Here is a 17,338-nt window from a genome sequence, read left to right as displayed (position 1 = left end):
CAGGAAGGGAATGAAACCTCGCCACGCTGGGAGAAGTCTGCCCTCCCCTGCAGACCTCGCTTTTTGTTGAAGGAGCCAGGATGCCTTGTATGTGCTCCTGGTGAATAGGGGCTAAGAAAGCTTCCACCGGATGGAGTACATATTAAGAGCTTAAAGGTTATATCTCAAAAACATTTCATTCGGAAAAAAAAACTATATAGAAATTCTTACTGAACACTTATTAATATGTAACTGCTCTGAGGGTTTTATAGGCATTAAGGATTTAATCCTCACAACTACCCTTTAAAGCAGACACTATCCTATTCCCATTTTACAGATAAGGAACTAAAGCACAGGAAAATCAAACAGCTGTCCCAAAGCCACAGCACCATCTCCCAGAGTCCACGCTCTTGACCACTCTACTGAACTGACACAAAGAGGTTTCAGAGCAATGTGCAAAGCATGGTACCTGTCAATATTAATAAAGCTTTTTAAAGGCCTGGAAGAAAATGTACTAAACTGATAAGAATGTTGCCTAGCCCAGCCATTGTGGCTCAGTGATTGAGTGTCAACCCAGGAATCAAGAGGTCACCAATTCGATTCTTGGTCAGGGCACATGCCCGGGTTGTGGGCTCAATCCCCAGTGCGGGGAGTGCAGGAGGCAGCCAATCAATGATGTTCTTCTCTCATCAATGTTTCTATCTCTCTTTCCCTTCCCCTTCCTCTCGCTCTAAAAATCAATAAAAACATATTTTAAAAATATAATAATAATGCTGTGCCCAGAATGTTTGCAGGATGACAGGATTGAGGGACTATAGAAAGAACTATAGCTATATCGTGAATGTTCTATATTTTTAAAGAACAATATGTCAATTTGTAATTTTGGAAACCATAATTATACATGCAAAAAAATGAAAGTGAATATGTCCACATGCTGACAGTGGTTTATTGTGGATAGTGGAATTATGGACAATTATTTTTCTTGGATTTTGACACATTTTTCAATTTGGAAAAAAAGAAAGAAAGAATACCCGTAACAGATCCTCCTGCCCCCAGAGAATGGGAGGATGGAGCCAGAATATTTGCACATTGGAAAAACTCCATAGATGTTTCAGGGGTACAGGGAGAGCTATATTTGGCAGTTCAGAGAGAGCTTGTGGGCCTTGGAACCTGAGATGCAGAGCTCAGCCCCATCTCCATAACACCTTAGCTGTGTGGTCACCTCACAGAATGTCAGTTTCCTCATTCATAAAATGGAGTAATACTTCTTCACCACATTGAATGAGGACCAAACCAAGCCCGGCTTATCACCTAATGTGGTTGCACACACGCTAGAATGAGATTTTCCTCCTTGCCTTGGCACTCTGAATAATTACAACTTAACTCTGCATTTTGCCAGGCTGGTAAGGAGGAGCAGAAGGCATGCTGGCTTATACAATGTTTAGGGCAGCTTCTGAAATACATCTGGGAAAAAATCAATACATACCAACACCAGGCCTTTTACCAATCACCCAGGAAAGTCACTTCTGTGTCCTCCTCTATAAATGGGTATAATAACATCACATCTTGACAAGGGCAATTCAGCTTTTTGGATAATGCTTTAAAAAGTTCACCCAAATGGTGAGCACACAATGCAATGCACAGACGATGTATTGTAGAATTGCATCCTTGAGACTTATGAAATGTTAGTAACCGATGTCACCCAATGAATTTAATTTTAAAAAGTTTACCCAGAGTGTACACACACACACACACACACACACACACACACACACACACACACTCCTTGGGTACATTTCATCCAGTCTGGGTAATTTAGTTACTTGTGGTTTATTTATTAAGTTGAAAACATCCTATTAATTTACTATTATTTAATTTATTAACTCTAATGCCTGACCTCTCAAGGGGAAAATGCTGATTTGATTGACTGAATAATACAAAGGCTAAATTGTTACAAAGGAGCATTTTACAGATATATTATTTTTATAAACTGTCATTCAGAAAGTACCCTGCCTCTCTTCTCCAACCATTGCTTGAGAACCGACATTTCCCACCTCTCTTTTTGCATAGCCAAGTTTAATTTTTTAATAAACTATTTTTAGATCAATTTTAGATTGACAGAAAAACTGAGAGGATACTACTGAAAATCCCAATGTACTCTGCACCCAGTTTCCCTATTATTAACATCTTATATTGGTGGTGAAACATTAATAAACCAATATTAGTGCATTATCACAAACTAAAGATATTACTGCATTTGAATTTGCTTAGTTTATATCTAATGTCTTTTTTCTGTTCTAGGATCCCATTCAAATCACTATATTACATTTAGTCATTATGTCCCTTAAGGCTCCTCCTGGCTATAACAATTTCTCAGATATTTCTAGTTTTTTATGATCTTGAGTTTTAAGGAGTTATGGGTCAGGTATTTTATATATTGTCCCTTAACTAAAATTTGGGAGATGTTTTCCTCATGGTTAGACTGTGGTTATGGGTTCGGGGGAGGAAGACTGCAGAGGTAAAGTACCATTCTCATCATTATCAATATGACTTGTCACCATTGATTTTGACCTTGATCACCTGGCTGAGCCATTCCTTGTTGGGTTCTCCACAGAAAAGTTACTCTTCCCTCTTCTCATATTGTTTTCTGTGGAAGAAAGTCACTCTGCGCCACCCACACTGAAGAAGAGGGGTGTTAGGTTCTCGTCTCTGAGTAGAATATCTACTTAAATTATTTGGAATTCTTCTCCACGGGAGTTTTGTCTCTTCTCCATTTATTTTCTTATTCAATCACCAGATTTCATTTTATTAAAGAACTCAGGGTAAAACTTAATTGGTTCAAAAATATTCCTTCTTAAAATCCAGAGCAAAGAGTAAAAGAAAAGTCTGATTTCCTTTGCTTATATTTAAATTTAATTTTATTCTTAATTGATCATTTAATATACTAAAATTTGGGTGTGTAGAGGATAGAAGATGACTAAGCCAAGGTTCCCTGCCTGAAGAAACCATCCTCGGGGCCAGAGAGAAATGTATACCCTGAAGGCAAACAAGCGCTACTGGTAAAAGTAAAAACATTGAGAAGATGGTAATTAATTCAAGAAAAGTTTGATAAAAGAAGTCTAAGGCCAGGGCTGGTTTCCTGGGTGTGCAACCAAGATTCTGAATGATTCTGACTACGAATACAGAAACTGAGGCTCAGAGAGAAGAACGACTTAATTAAAGTCACACAGTTGGTTAATGCAAAAGCCTAAGCTGAAAAGAAAGTCTGCCAGTTCCAGATCCTATGTTCACTGCATCCAACTAGAAAATGACACAGAAGTCAGCTACGCCACTATCCCAGGCAGAAATGAATAATGCTCTTACCTCAAATAAGCGCAAGACTTTGGCCAGTGCGCCAACTTCTTCTTTGAGTGAGAAAATCAGTGATACGGCATCATTTTCATTGGAGTTGTTTTCAATATAGCTTGTTTCCTATAGAATTAAACATACTTAGTTAAAATGTTTTCCATGGCTTAGCAACTCATTTCTGTGAAACCTCCAGGGAGGAGACCATCAGGAACTCTTTTATCTAGTTAAACCTTGGACTACATAGATTCTATAGAAAAGTATATAATGTGGTGGGAAATAAGTCAAGGGCAGTGATATTTTCAATAATACTCCTAGGTCAGATCTCAACTTTAGAAGCTTCAGTTATTCACTGGTGTCACCAGTCACCCTGTAGGTCCAGTACCTTCTAATGAGCACCCACCAAGTGCCAGGTAATAGGGCTCAGAGATTCAAAGATGAAGAAGCTCAAAATTTGGTTGAATAGACACACAACAAACCAAATAACTAAAATATAAAAATAAAGAGATCCTTAGAGGTGGTTTAAAAAGTGTTCCAGGAAAACATTGAAAAATACAGGGTGGAAAGTCCTAAAAACAGGACACACAGACTTTTGAGTCTGAAGATGTGGGTTAGGATCCTCTGAGCTGAACTACTTTGGGCAAATCATTTAGCCTTCATAGTTTCCTCATCTGTAAAATTATGCTAATAACAAGCCCTGTCTAAACAGTGTTCAGATGATGAAAAAAGAAAAGATAAAGTAGTTTAAATAGAATATTAAGAGGAGTCTATAAAAATGATGATAATATTTTAAGTACATGAGAATGACTTCTTGGCCTTTGGCAAAGCTCTCAGGGAAGCATTAACTTGTCCTTGTATACTGGGATCTTCTATCTACAACTGCAGAAAAAGTTACAGGATACATAAAAGTACACAAATAACCCACTGGAAGGCAGATGTCTTAAACAAAACAGCAAAGCATGTCAAGGATCTAGCAATTTCTACATGCATGTGACAGCAAATTAGGGTGGGATTAGGATTGGCAGTCCAGAAAGTGCTGAAATTTGTTACTTTAGTTTTATAATAATATGTAAAGTTCCATGTGTGTCCAAAAACAAACAGCATGTACCTAAAACTAGGAAGAAAAAAATGTACAGAAAATTACTCTCTTATAAGCAGATTAAAGAAATTAGTGGAATGGATGTTATATTATCTCAATGGGAAGGCTGTGTTGGATAGGGTCTATCAATGACTTGGTGTAATAAGCCCTGCATAAACACCAATGATCTTAGGACAAACTTCTTTTAATTTAGAAAATAGATTTCCCCAGAACCTTATCTGAAACAGAGCAAGTGTGATTAGAAGGAGTTTCAAATGAATTAGAAGACTGAACTGTTATATATCTTTATATGGAGCATAATGTAGTCTTTCTTAAAAAATTTTAAGCCTTCATTTATTAAGATCCTATAATGTCACAGGCATTTGGATGATCTCATTTAATTCTTGTAACAATCTAGAACAAGCATGTCAAACTCACAGCCCGCGGGCCGCATGTGGCCCACAACGAATATTTTTGTGGCCCAGCCAATATAACGGTATGTAAGAAACATTTTAATAAAAATTTCGTAACTTAATTTTTACAATATTTTGTTATACATAATTATTAATAATGAACTACAACGTTTCCTAATGACTGATTACTATAATCGTGTTGCATTCATTTCCATTACTCGCCTTACGCACAGGCGCACCATTTCTTTTTACTAATACTAGCAGCGAATATACTAGCAGCTGATTACCACGTCATTAGTCTTGGGCTGACTTGTTTGGTGTGCACAACAGGAAATATTTCACTTTTGGAGAACAAGAAAAATAGTTTCATTGCATTACGCTTATTAATTTGTGGAGTTATTCAGTTTCTCATAAATTAATGTTCCAGAAAAAAATATTAATTTTTATTAAAGTGTTCTATTATTTTATGTTAATGATTACTCATTTATTTCAGCCCTTTGTATTCAGTATGTCTCTATCAAAATAAACCTACATTTCTATGAAAATTGAATCTTTTGTTTTTTTTGCGGCCCACACAAACTTAAACCTTGTTTATTTGGCCTGTGTTAGCCTTTGAGTTTGACATGCTTGATCTAGAAGGTAGGTTTTATTAACTTCCAAGTGCCTCCTTTTACTGATGACAAAATTAAGGCTTAGAGAAATTAAGTAATTTACCCATTGTTATGTAACCCAGAATACTATCTATGAATCGGGATTTACAGCAGACTCTATCCCACCTTCTCCCTCCTCTAAGCCCTGCCAAAGATATGCAGATGAGTTTCTGACAGCAGTCTTCTTCCCACCAGAGAACACTGAGCCATTAGTCCTTTCTGATTTCCTTGAAATGACAAAGGATTTCTCTGTTTCTAGTTCCCTTGGCAACATTCCCTTATCCTGTTGGCCTCCAAGAAAAGGAACATATTACTGATACATCTCCACAGATGTCACCTCTTAATTCAGACATGTATGTACCATGCTCAAAATTCCATCACCACCCCCTTTCCACTCCTGTGCATGTTCATCCAACCACCAAGACCAATCTGACCTTCTACAGACATAGCTCTCAGGGTCAGGTCCTTCTTTTGTTCCTACTGCCAGCACACTAATTTAGCTCTTAGTTATCCTCATTAATCCAACCCAAATAATTTTGCTCATGTCCTTTTCCTACTAAGTTCTTTAGAGGCCCCTCATGGCCAGTGGGATAAAATACTTCCTTCTGATAGTCAAGAGCCTCTTGAGGCTCACCCACAAGAACCTCCCCACCATACACTGGTTTCCTCCTTGCCTTTTCAACTCCTCATTAGGGTAAATCCACTGCACTCCTCTCTCTCCCTCTTTCAAATAGCTCACCCTTCCTCAAAAGCCCTCTTGGGTCTCACTTCTCTTAGAAACAATCCCTCTCCGTTCTGTGCATTGCTTTGGCTTCTGATACCCATGTGGGACTTGAACTTTGACTCACAGAGCTAGACTTGGCTTTAGAGTTCATTTAGTTCAAACCCTCATTTTTCAGATAGAGAAACTACGGGCCAAAGAAAGTGACTCAGCTGAGGTCACACAGGTAGTGGTCCCAGGTCGAGAACTCAGGCTCCTAATTATCAGTCATTCTATACAATTCCCTCTGCTATGAACATAAGGTCCGTATGAAGACCTAGGTTTCTTGCAAAGTAAGAGCTCTTCTCTGATCTAATCACCAGTTACTCAATACCACTCCTTACCTGTTCCTGTGTGCCTCTTTTACTTTCTCCATTCTCCCCACACAATTTCTAAATCAGGGTTTCTCGGTGAGTGTTCCTTGGATCTCCACTCCAAAATTACCTGGTGATTCCTTATTCAAATGCGGATTCCTGGGTCCCTCCCAAACCAATCAAATCAGAATATCTTGGGTAGGATCTTAGAATCTGCATTTTCTAAAGCATCCCAGGTGACACTTAACCATGAAATATTTTAAAATCACTGATAAAAATATACAGCACATTTTCATCAAATTATGACTTTTCTCAATTGTGCCTGCAAATTTAAATTAGCCATATGATAAGTCACTACTCTTTCGTGTTAGTAAAATTAATATTGACCGAGTTTCCACTGTGTGCCAGGAGCCATACTTGGTACTTTTCACAGTTAATAAGCTTCATCTTTGGCAGCAAACTAGCACTATCTACGAGTTTACATGTTTCCACAGTAGCCCCATGAAGTAGTTTTGCAAATGAGGAAATACACTCAGCAAGGTTAAGTGGCCTGTCCAAGACACCCAGCTCATAAGTAGCAAAGTCTGGACTTGAACTCGGGGCCAACAACTCCAAAGTCCTTATTCTGCCTCCTAATGTCAGATTCAACTGGGACTACAGCTCCTCTTTTCAAAGCCTGAGAGACTTTAAATAAAAGGAAGCTCAAGAAAGTTTGTGAAATGATGTGGTCTTGGGTAGATAGTAATTTCAACATTGCTATATTGACCCAGCATGGGACCTTGGCCAAATCTCTTCCAGAATATGTTTTTATTGGCTCACAATCCAAACCTTATTTGTTTCCAATAGACACGTGAGTTGACTTAGAAACACAGGTACCTCCAGGATGGGTAAAGGCAGACAAGAGAAGCTCAGAAACTAAGTAGGAAGAAATAGGGCTGGGAGAAAGAACTTTACTAAGAACCAAAAAGAAATGTATTTTGATCATTGAGCAATACATTTACCAATAGAAATATATTGTGTTGGCTTGTGTCTAACAAATATATTCATTGTGTATGGAAAAAGAACATTTTTCCAAATTATAAGCAATAATACTCTTTGGCAAGGATATTCCAGGGGCATTGCTTTTCATTCTTAGTGCTTTGGAGGGGCCATAGTAAGATGTGCATATTTGCCTGAGTGGTTAAACACACATGTATCTACAGTGTAAGACAACTGAAAGAAAGATGCAAGCATCCTGCCATGGACACACCATACCTCTATATTCCAGCATTTGTCTATATGAGAAAGCACTGAGGTAGAGGAGCGTGCAGGGGAGAGGGAGGGCTGAGTCAAATCTGGTTTTGAACACTAGCTTCATCATTCTTAGTTGTGATTTCTGAGTTCCCTTCATCTTCTATTCCATTCCCTGCACTATTTTTCTTCACAGCACTTATCGCTGCATGAAATTGTATGTTCATTTGGTTAACTTTTTTATTGTCTGTCTCCTACAATACAATGTAAGTTTCTCCAGGGTAGAAACTCTGCTGTGCCTGACACATGGTAGATGCTCAGTAAGTCTTTGTTGGGTGAACGAATGAGTCAACGTCTCTTGCAGAATTGTTCTGCTTGTTGCACGTATAGAGTGCTTGCCATACCATATGCCTTCCAACCTTGTGTCAGAATTACGTCCAGTGTATGGCCTTTATCTGAGCTGATAGCTTCATGAAGGCATAAACCGTATCTTTTTCACACACTGTCAGACTTGGATGGAATCCTTAAGTCTATTCCAGTTCAAACACTCCTCCTCCCCAATTTTACAGTCACAGAACTGGGCCTCTCCCCACCCCAATTACATTGCTTTCCCAATACATAGCTTCATTAACCCAAAGGTGAGATCGCATTGCTCCCTGACAAAGCTATACCAGTCACTATACCTGACTCAGTGCTGGTCCCTCCTGCCAATGTTCCAGACACATTTTGTTGAACAATTAAGCCCATTCCAGCTATACACCACTGGCACCTTCCTATGTTTCAGGAACTGTGCTAAGAGCTTTACAGATATTATTTCATTTCATCCTCACACCAACCCTAGGATATGGACACTTTTATTCAAATTTTTCAAATGAATAAAAGGTCAGGCTCTGCAAAGTTAAATACCCTGCTTTCAATGTGCAGGGGGTATCAGGGCATGTTCTTTATAAACCCTGCTCTTTACTTCTAGTCATTAAGAGTGACAATTTGTGGGTCTCAATCTTATTCTCAGTGCCTTATAAACAAATCTTTACTGTCCCTAACTTCTTCTCATGATTGTGGAGGTCTATGGCCAGAAACACAAGGATGACAAGTCAGGATCTATTCTGGGACCTGTCTGACTCCCACACCATCCCTCTTCAATCCCAAACTCTCCCGTCTTCCAAGCATCACCACATACATTTTCAAAGGAAGTCTTCCTCTCAGAACTCAAAACAAAAGTCAGTGTGAAAAGTTCTGCAAATTCTCTGGTTATCCTAAAACATCAACCACTCATCCCCTCCCCTCCACCTTCCTGTTCTCTAGATGGTTCTCACTAACCCTATTGATGAAATGTGTCTGCAGAGTCCCTGAGCTGGGCTTTCATTCGGAACCAGAGAGTCCAGGAGCGTGATATGTCAATAAAAGAATGCAATTGTTCACCTCAAGAGAAATGCAGCAAATCCCAGAGAATCAGACAACACCTGGGCCTTATCCCCAAGTCACATTTAGGGCTTTCCCACATTCCAAGTCCAAGGCTAACTTGTTCATTTTCCTCTCGGTTTAATGTTCTCTTTCCCTAGGTCTGAGTAAGTCTGAGACTTCCTTCATGCCCCATTTTCTCCCAAAGATTAAAAAAAAAAAAAAAAGGATGCAATTTCTCACAATTTTGCCACTTCAATAGATGGCTGCAGGCATTTCATAAACATCACAGAAGGGCAGATGGAGAAGGATCCCATCTCCCATTCCAGACCATTAAGGACCAGCCCCTTCAATATACAGAAGAAAAAAAGCAGGCAGCAGGAAGGGAGAGTGGCCTGTCTAAAGACACACAGCTGGTTGGTGGCTACTAAAAGCCAGATCCCTAACTCCTAAGTAGTGCTCTTTCCCCCTGAAAGCCACGCAGGGCTGATGTCCTGCCTGGGAAACAATTGTTGAGGACCTATGTTATCTGATGACTTCCTGGACACTGTCATTATCTTCTAATGGAAACAGACATCGCGGTGAGCTTATGGAAGTAGGAAACATCAGCATCCCCCTCTCTGCGCGGCTGAGGCTCACCTGGCCAAAGTCAGAGAGTTTCCTGGTCAGGCCTCTTCGGCTCTCCAGGACCACAGCTGACATGCTGGCTCCTGCAAGTGAGGTCTCTGGCTCTAGGCAGTCAGTCACAGGCAGGTTTGTCAGCAGCACGTGGTGCTGAGGTTTTTAACCTGACATCAGGGAGAAGAGGGCAGTTTGCAAAGGTGTCTCCTGCAGCGCTCCCGCCACAGTACCGCCCCCAGGGGGTGTGTTCTGACGCAGGGCTGGAGGGTGTGAGGAGGCCAGACTTGGCTGCCCGCCCTGGATGGAGGAAGCTGCCTGGGAGGAGCGCAGGGCCACCTGTGAGCTGGTGATTGGTCAGATTTGGCTTTTCCAGGACTCTCAGAAGCAAGGGAAGCAGGTTCTCTGCATTGGAGTAAGCCCGTGACCGCTGATGATTCTAATGATACAATTATAAGAAATAATCCTTTGTCCCGCCCTCCGCTCACAGAGGCAGTCAGGATCCCTAATTGAGATTTTTTTTTTGGGGGGGGGGGAGGGGTCTTTTCTATTAACCACTAAACAAACTGACTTTCTGGGCTTTGACTTCAGAAAACTACATACAAGATTTCACTGGGAACGCTGAGCCCAGTTGCTAAAGAGCAAAGGTGAGAGAGAGAGAGAGAACTGGATTGAAATCCAGCCACGTGTCCTGAAGGCATTTACCTAGCTTCGCCCCAAAAGGATGGCAGAGTCCCCTTGCCAGGGTGTTTCAAGAATACGAATAATAAGAGTAATGAGGTAATGCATTAAACATTTAGTACAGTTCTTGCCATATAGTTAAACACTTAGTAAATGGAAAGTATCATTTCAAAGTGTGTCACTCAGCATAATACTCTCCAGGTCCATCCATACTATTATTGTAAAGGGTAAGACTTCCTTCATTTTATTTTTTTTTAAATATACTTTTACTGATTTCAGAGAGGAAGGGAGAGGGAGAGAGAGATAGAAACATCAATGATGAGAGAGAATCATTGATTGGCTGCCTATTCCACTCCCCACTACTGGCATGTGCCCTTGACTGGAATTGAACCCAAGACCCTTCAGTCCACAGGCCGGCGCTCTATATACTGAGCCCAACCTGCTAGGGCAAGACTTCCCTCATTTTTACAGCCAAGTAGTATTCCATTGTGTAAATGTACCACAGCTTTTTTATCCACTCATCTACTGATGGGCACTTGGGCTGCTTCCAAATCTTGGCTATTGTAAATAATGGTGCAATGAGCATAGGGGAGCATATGTTCTTTTGAATTAGTATTTCAGGTTTCTTTGGATATATTCCCAGAAGTGGAATTGCTGGGTCATAAGACAGTTCCACTTTCTTCATGCTGCCAAGTGAAATACGCCAGTCAGAGAAAGACAAATACCATATGATTTCACTCCTATGTGAAATCTAATGAACAAAATAAACTAACAAACTAAAAACAGACTCAGAGAACAGACTGCCACCTGTAAGAGGAGAGGGAAATTACAGAGCTGGGTGGAAAAGGTCAAGGGATTAAGTAAAAAACTAATAGATATAGATAACAGTATGATGATTACCAGAGGAAAAGGGGGGTGAGAGGAGGTAGAAGATAATAAAGGGGGCATAAATGGTAATGGAAGGAGACTTGACTTGGGGTTGTGAGCACACAATGCAGTATAAAGATGATGTACTATAGAATTGTACACTAGAAATCTATATAATTTAATTAACCAATGTTACTCCAATAAATTCAATTAAAATAAATAATAAGAGCCCTAGCTGGTTTGGCTCAGTGGATAGAGTGTCTGCCTTTGGACTGAAGGGTTCCACGTTCAATTCTGATCCAGGGCACATGCTCAGGTTGCAGATTCAATCCCCAGTAAGGGGCATGCAGGAGGCAGCTAATCAATGATTCTCTCTCATCATTGATGTTTCTCTCTCATCTTCCTCTGAAATCAATAAAAATATATTTAAAATAATAATAATAAATAAATAAAAAGTATGTGACCACAAATAACTATTAAGGACCTGTACTGTACTCCAGTAGGTATTGGGGATACAGCAGTGAATGATACAGTGAACAAAGGACCTGCCTCCCCACCATGCTGCCATTCTAGAGAGGGTGGAGAAGACAGAAAATAAATAAATAAGGGTAGGCAGAGCTAAGTCTCCTAAGAAAATAAAAGGATGGGTTAGGAGTAAGTTGGTGGCTGTTGGAGAGTGGACTCTCTCATTGGGCAGGAAGATGTCATTCACCCATTTTTTTCAAATCAGGAAACTGAGATGAGGCATTTGTTGCCAATAGGAGCAAAACAATATATAAAAGAACAGTGCAAACTCAGAGGTTCAGGAAGGATATAAAAAATCAGTGGCATCAAGGCCTTGAGTGGCTGCCTAATATTTACCCAGGAGGGGGTAATGGACTGAGAGAAAACAAGCCAATACTAGAGTTTGCTAAAAATCCACCCTCTTTCCTCCCACAATTATTTGATAGAATGATCAAGCATCTGCCAAAAAAAAGTCCCAGATTTGAGATTCAAAACAAATAGATTCCACCACTGATTAGCTGTGTACCTTTGGTCAAGTCCACGCTTCAGCTTCTTTGCCTTTAAAGAGGGTTTTACTCAGGCTTCAGACTTTGCTAAAATCTCTCAAGCAAGCAGCAGCTGGCATCAGCAGGCCCCAAACCTATTAGTAAAAGGCCTAAGACTCAGCACTATCACCAGCCTGCCTGGCTTCACAGCTGGGCCTCACCTGGGCACTTCCAAGCTTGATACAAATAGCAGCCATCTGCAGACCTCTCTATAGCTCAGGTCCCAGGCTGATTTTGCAACTCCCAGGAGGCCCCAGAGCCAGTGCACCTGGTGGACAGCTTTAGACCATACCAAATTACAACGCACACACTCAAGGGGCAGACCCAGTGAGCACCAAAGCCCCACTGAAACAAGTCCTATTAAATAGGGGTGTCTTCTGCATAACAGTTCTTCCACTGTAGTCACAGCTAGTCCTTACGACCAGTTGGCCTGGAGGTTAATTCCTCCAGTGACACCAACAGTAATCAAAGCTCAACTACAACAAGAATGTGCACACAGCCCACACAGGGATGTACCTAGAGTTCCCAGCTCAGGTGATTGGGGAGGCTAATCCACTGGATCCTACAGGACACCTACCACACAAGGCCACTCTACCAATTCCAGGAGACAGAACAGCTCTACTTAATACATAGAAACAAACACAAGAAAGCAGCCAAAATGTGGAGACAAAGAAACATGTCACAAATAAAAGAACAGAATATATCTGCAGAAAAAGAACTAAATGAAATGGAAGCAAGAAAACTATTAGATACAGAGTTCAAAACAATGGTTATAAGTTTGCTCAAGGATCTTAATGAGAGCTTCAAGGGACTTGGTGAGACTTTCAAGGATCTTAGTGAGAATTTCAAAAACCTTAGTGAGAACACCAAAGACATGAAAAGGACCAGTCAGAAGTTAAATATACACCAACTGAAATAAAGAATAATTTACAGGAATTCAACAGTAGAGTAGAGGATGCCAAGAATCAAATCAATGATTTGGAATATGAGGAAGAAAAAAACACCCAATCAGAAGAGCAAAAAGAAGAAGGAATCCAAAAATATGAAGATAGTCTAAGGAGCCTCTGGGACAACTTCAAGCATACCAACATTTGCATAATGGGGGTGCCAGAAGGAGAAGAGAGCGAGCAAGATATTGAAAACCTATTGAAGAAATAATGACAGAAAACTTTTCCTACCTGGTAAAAGAAATAGACTTAAAAGTTTAGGAAGCACAGAAGAACCCAAACAAGAAGAACCCAAAGAGGCCCATACCAATACACATCATAATTAAAATGCCAAGGGCTAAAGACAAAGAGAGAATCTTAAAAGCAGCAAGAGAAAAGCAGTTAGTTACCTACAAGGGAGCACCCATATTAATGTCAGCTGATTTCTCAACAGAAACTTTGCAGGCCAGAAGGGAATGGCAAGAAACATTCAAAATTATGAAAGCAAGGACCTACAACCAAGATTACTCTACCCAGCAAAGCTATCATTTAGAATTGAAGGTCAGATAAACAGCTTCACAGACAAGAAAAAGCTAAAGGAGTTCATCACCACCAAACCAGTATTACATGAAATGTTGAAGGGTATTCTTTAAGAGGAAGAAGAAAAAAAAAATAAAGATTAAAAATATGAACAATAAAATGGTAATAAATATATATCTATAAACAAGTGAATCTAAAAATCAAAATAAATGAACAGGAAATCTAATGAACAAAAGAAACTGATGAATAAAATAGAATCAGAGTCATGGAAACATGAAACACATTGATGAATCTCAGAGGGAAGAGGGGAGGTGGGCAGAAAGAGATCAACTAAAGATCTTATATGCATACATGCATTACCTATGGACAGAGACAATAGGGTAGTGAAGGCCTGGGGTGGGGCAGGGATCAGGTAGTGGGAGGCAATGAAGGGGGGGGGGGAAAGGGGAGACATTTGTAATACTCTCAACAACCAAGACTTAAAAATAAATAAAATAAAATGGGGGTTTTAAGCGTTGTTGTTTAGGATTTCTTGAGCCTCTTTAATGTGCCAGGTTTTTTACTGCCTGCTAAGAATACAGACATAATTAAGTATAATTTCTGTCCAAGAGTCTCTGCATGTCTGATTAATGTTTCTTCTAGTAAATGGAATGCTCAGTGTGGTTGAACATAAAGGGCAATACCTTGACTTCCACCCCCAGGAGAATCTGTACCCTTTACCAGACTCCAGTATTCTTCAGGTGTGGTAGACATCCATTTAGGAGTTTTCCTCTACCACAGCATTGCCTTACAAACATCATTTCTTCCCTTGATGCTGCTGGTATACTAAGGGAAGAAATGAATGTGACCACCAGCAATATAAAAGGCATATAGTAAGCATGCAAACAAAAACAGCTACTTATTTTCATGTGCACTGTGTGTTAGACACTGTGCCAAGTTCTCCATAAGCGTGATTTCATTTTTTCACTCAACAACCTTATGAACAATGCATCTCCACTTTATAGATAAGGAAACTGAGGCCCAGAAAGTTTAAATAAGTAGTCCAAAGTCACACTACATTTCACCTGATTGCAAGGTGTTGGCTCTTAAATACTCTTTCTTTCCTTTTTGAAATAGTGATTTTATTAGGAAAAAAATAATAGCATGTCTCTTTTATCCTCACACCAGCTAAAAATGAAATTTTTAGTCCCTCCTCACACACACACACACAAATGCCCCAGATCTGGGTTGGAATGAGAGCTTGCTTAATTGTATACTACCTCAGAGAAAAACACTAACAGCTTCTTTAAAAAATGTTTATTCTGGCAAAAGAAAAGGTGAAATGTATCCATATATTAAGAAAAACCTCACTTAAGATGAGATTATTTGTGACATACATTTTGTAGATAATTTTTAAACTCTCTTTTTATTTAATTTGAATGGAATACCGTGTGTTGCTATTACTGACAAGGGAGGTGCTGGATCCTAAGAAAATTGTGCTAACAGTGTAAAACTAGAAGGAGCATCCAAGAATTCAGCACATAATCCACTGAGAGTGTCAAAGGCCATGAAGATGTTGCAAGAATTACAGTTGTGAACCTGATAAACTTGAAGCCGACCTTCACTGATTTGGACGTTGAAGATTTCCCAACCACTGCTGATTACCTTTTCATTTAACCTCTTATGTAGAGGGTTTAGTTAATCATAACCTATGAGTTCATGGCACATAAAATCTCCAAGGCCCCTCTCTTGTTTTATTTATTTGTTCTCTTTTTATCTTCACTTTTCACTTTCATTCCCTTCTTCTAGAGGCAACATCTCTAATATGTTTACAATTTAGTCTTGGGTTTTTAAAATGCAAGGATATTTTGGTGCATGCATGTATTTTTCATAGATATGAGTGATTTTGTAGTATAGGTTTATTATACTATATAGAGGTACTACAGATTTCATAGTTTCTTTTTTCTTTCAATCGTGTTCTTAGGATCTTGCCAAGCTGCTAACTGTACATCTACTTTTTAAAAAATATATATTTTATTAATTTTTACAGAGAGAAAGGGAGAGGGACAGAGAGCCAGAAACATCGATCAGTTGCCTCCTGAACACTCCCCACTGGGTATGTGCCCGCAACCAAGGTACATGCCCTTGACCAGAATCGAACCTGGGACCCTTGAGTCCACAGGCCAACGCTCTATCCTTTGAGCCAAACCAGTCAGGGCTACATCTACTTTTTTTTTTTTTTACTAGTATGGAGTTTTCCATAGTGTGTATCCATCACATTTGACATCTCAATTCTCCAGTGATAGACACCTAGGCTGTCTAACTTTTTAGCACCTCCAAACGGTGCTGAGATAAACATCCTTACCTTGTCCCCTTATAAACCTGTGTTAGAATTTAACATACTATTAGAGTAGTAATTAAACCTATGGGTTTCAAAAAATTTGAGATATTCCCTTAAATATTTAAGTAGATTCATGCATTTATGCAGACTTTAGAAATGGGAAATACTGGGAGGTAATCCCCTTGGTGTGCCCGAATTTCTTGGATAACCTTTTCAAGGATTGGGGGGTGGGGGACTGAACAGTAAACCACCTTGGTCAAAGATCAGATTTGTTTCCTGACCAATATGATAGAGAACTTCTCCATCCCTGAAAATACTCCATGATACTCCTTCTCTCCCCAGACAAAATTGGTTTGCATTCCAGTGTAAAGATACTGTCTCTCTTTTGGAGAGGATGAAGGGGAAGTTGTGATGAGCCCCTATATAAGATCCATGTTTCCTAAGCCCAGTGTTCCTCAGCTGGGACACAGATCCAATGCATCAGCACCTACCCGGATTCACGCTTTCCCACCTTGCAAAGCGAGCTGGCATTGACACCAATGGGACTTGGTGGTCAAGGGGACCCAGTGTAAACATGAAACTCACTTTGCCTGTTGTGCTCTTAGCAATAAACCATCTAAATCCATTTCAGCTTGATTTTTCCTTACTGGACGATTTCATGGAAGTGTGGCACGTCAGCCTAATTGTTACATTGATGTTAGGAACTGCTTAATCCACTTGATAAAGAAGAAATAGGTGCGGCATATATGGCTCATCACCCTGTTTTCTTTCCTTCTCTCTCATGGAAATAAAAGTTCTGGATGTTAGCTACCCAGCCCCAAGACTTCCCAGAATAAAACTACATTTCCCAGCCTTCCTTGCAGCTAGGTATAGCTACAGGTCTACTATTTGACCAAAGAAATGCAAGGAGAAGTAGCCTGTGCAACATCGAAGAAGCGTCTTTAAAGGAAGCACGCCCTTGTCCTTCTACTTTCTCCTTTCTTACAGGACAGAATACAGAAATGCTGACAGGAGCTGGAGCAGCCTTGTTGGATTATGAGGTAAATTTAGGAATAGGAGCCATGCTTTACAGAACAAAAACAATCAAGAGAGAAGGAGCCTGGCTCTTGACACCATGGAACATCACTCCAGCAGCCTTGGGCTACTTAGACTTAGATTTATGAGAAA

General features: G+C 39.9%; 1 protein-coding gene across 1 annotated transcript in view; it reads right to left on the bottom strand.

Moving 5' to 3' along the window:
* The window catches only part of PAH (phenylalanine hydroxylase), a gene marked incomplete at its 5' end in the record, with an annotated part of 51,094 nt that extends 41,222 nt beyond the window's left edge, over window positions 1–9,872 (bottom strand). The window contains 2 exons of the mRNA XM_079773766.1: window positions 3,343–3,450; window positions 9,810–9,872. Of these exons, the coding sequence (XP_079629892.1) occupies window positions 3,343–3,450; window positions 9,810–9,872 (171 nt within the window). The remainder of the gene's footprint in view (window positions 1–3,342; window positions 3,451–9,809) is intronic.
* Window positions 9,873–17,338: the final 7,466 nt, after the last annotated feature.

The sequence above is a fragment of the Cnephaeus nilssonii genome (assembly GCF_951640355.1).
Source record: "Cnephaeus nilssonii genome assembly, chromosome: 6".
Classification (NCBI taxonomy): Eukaryota; Metazoa; Chordata; class Mammalia; order Chiroptera; family Vespertilionidae; genus Cnephaeus; species Cnephaeus nilssonii.
This window is presented reverse-complemented; position numbering and strand designations above follow the sequence as displayed.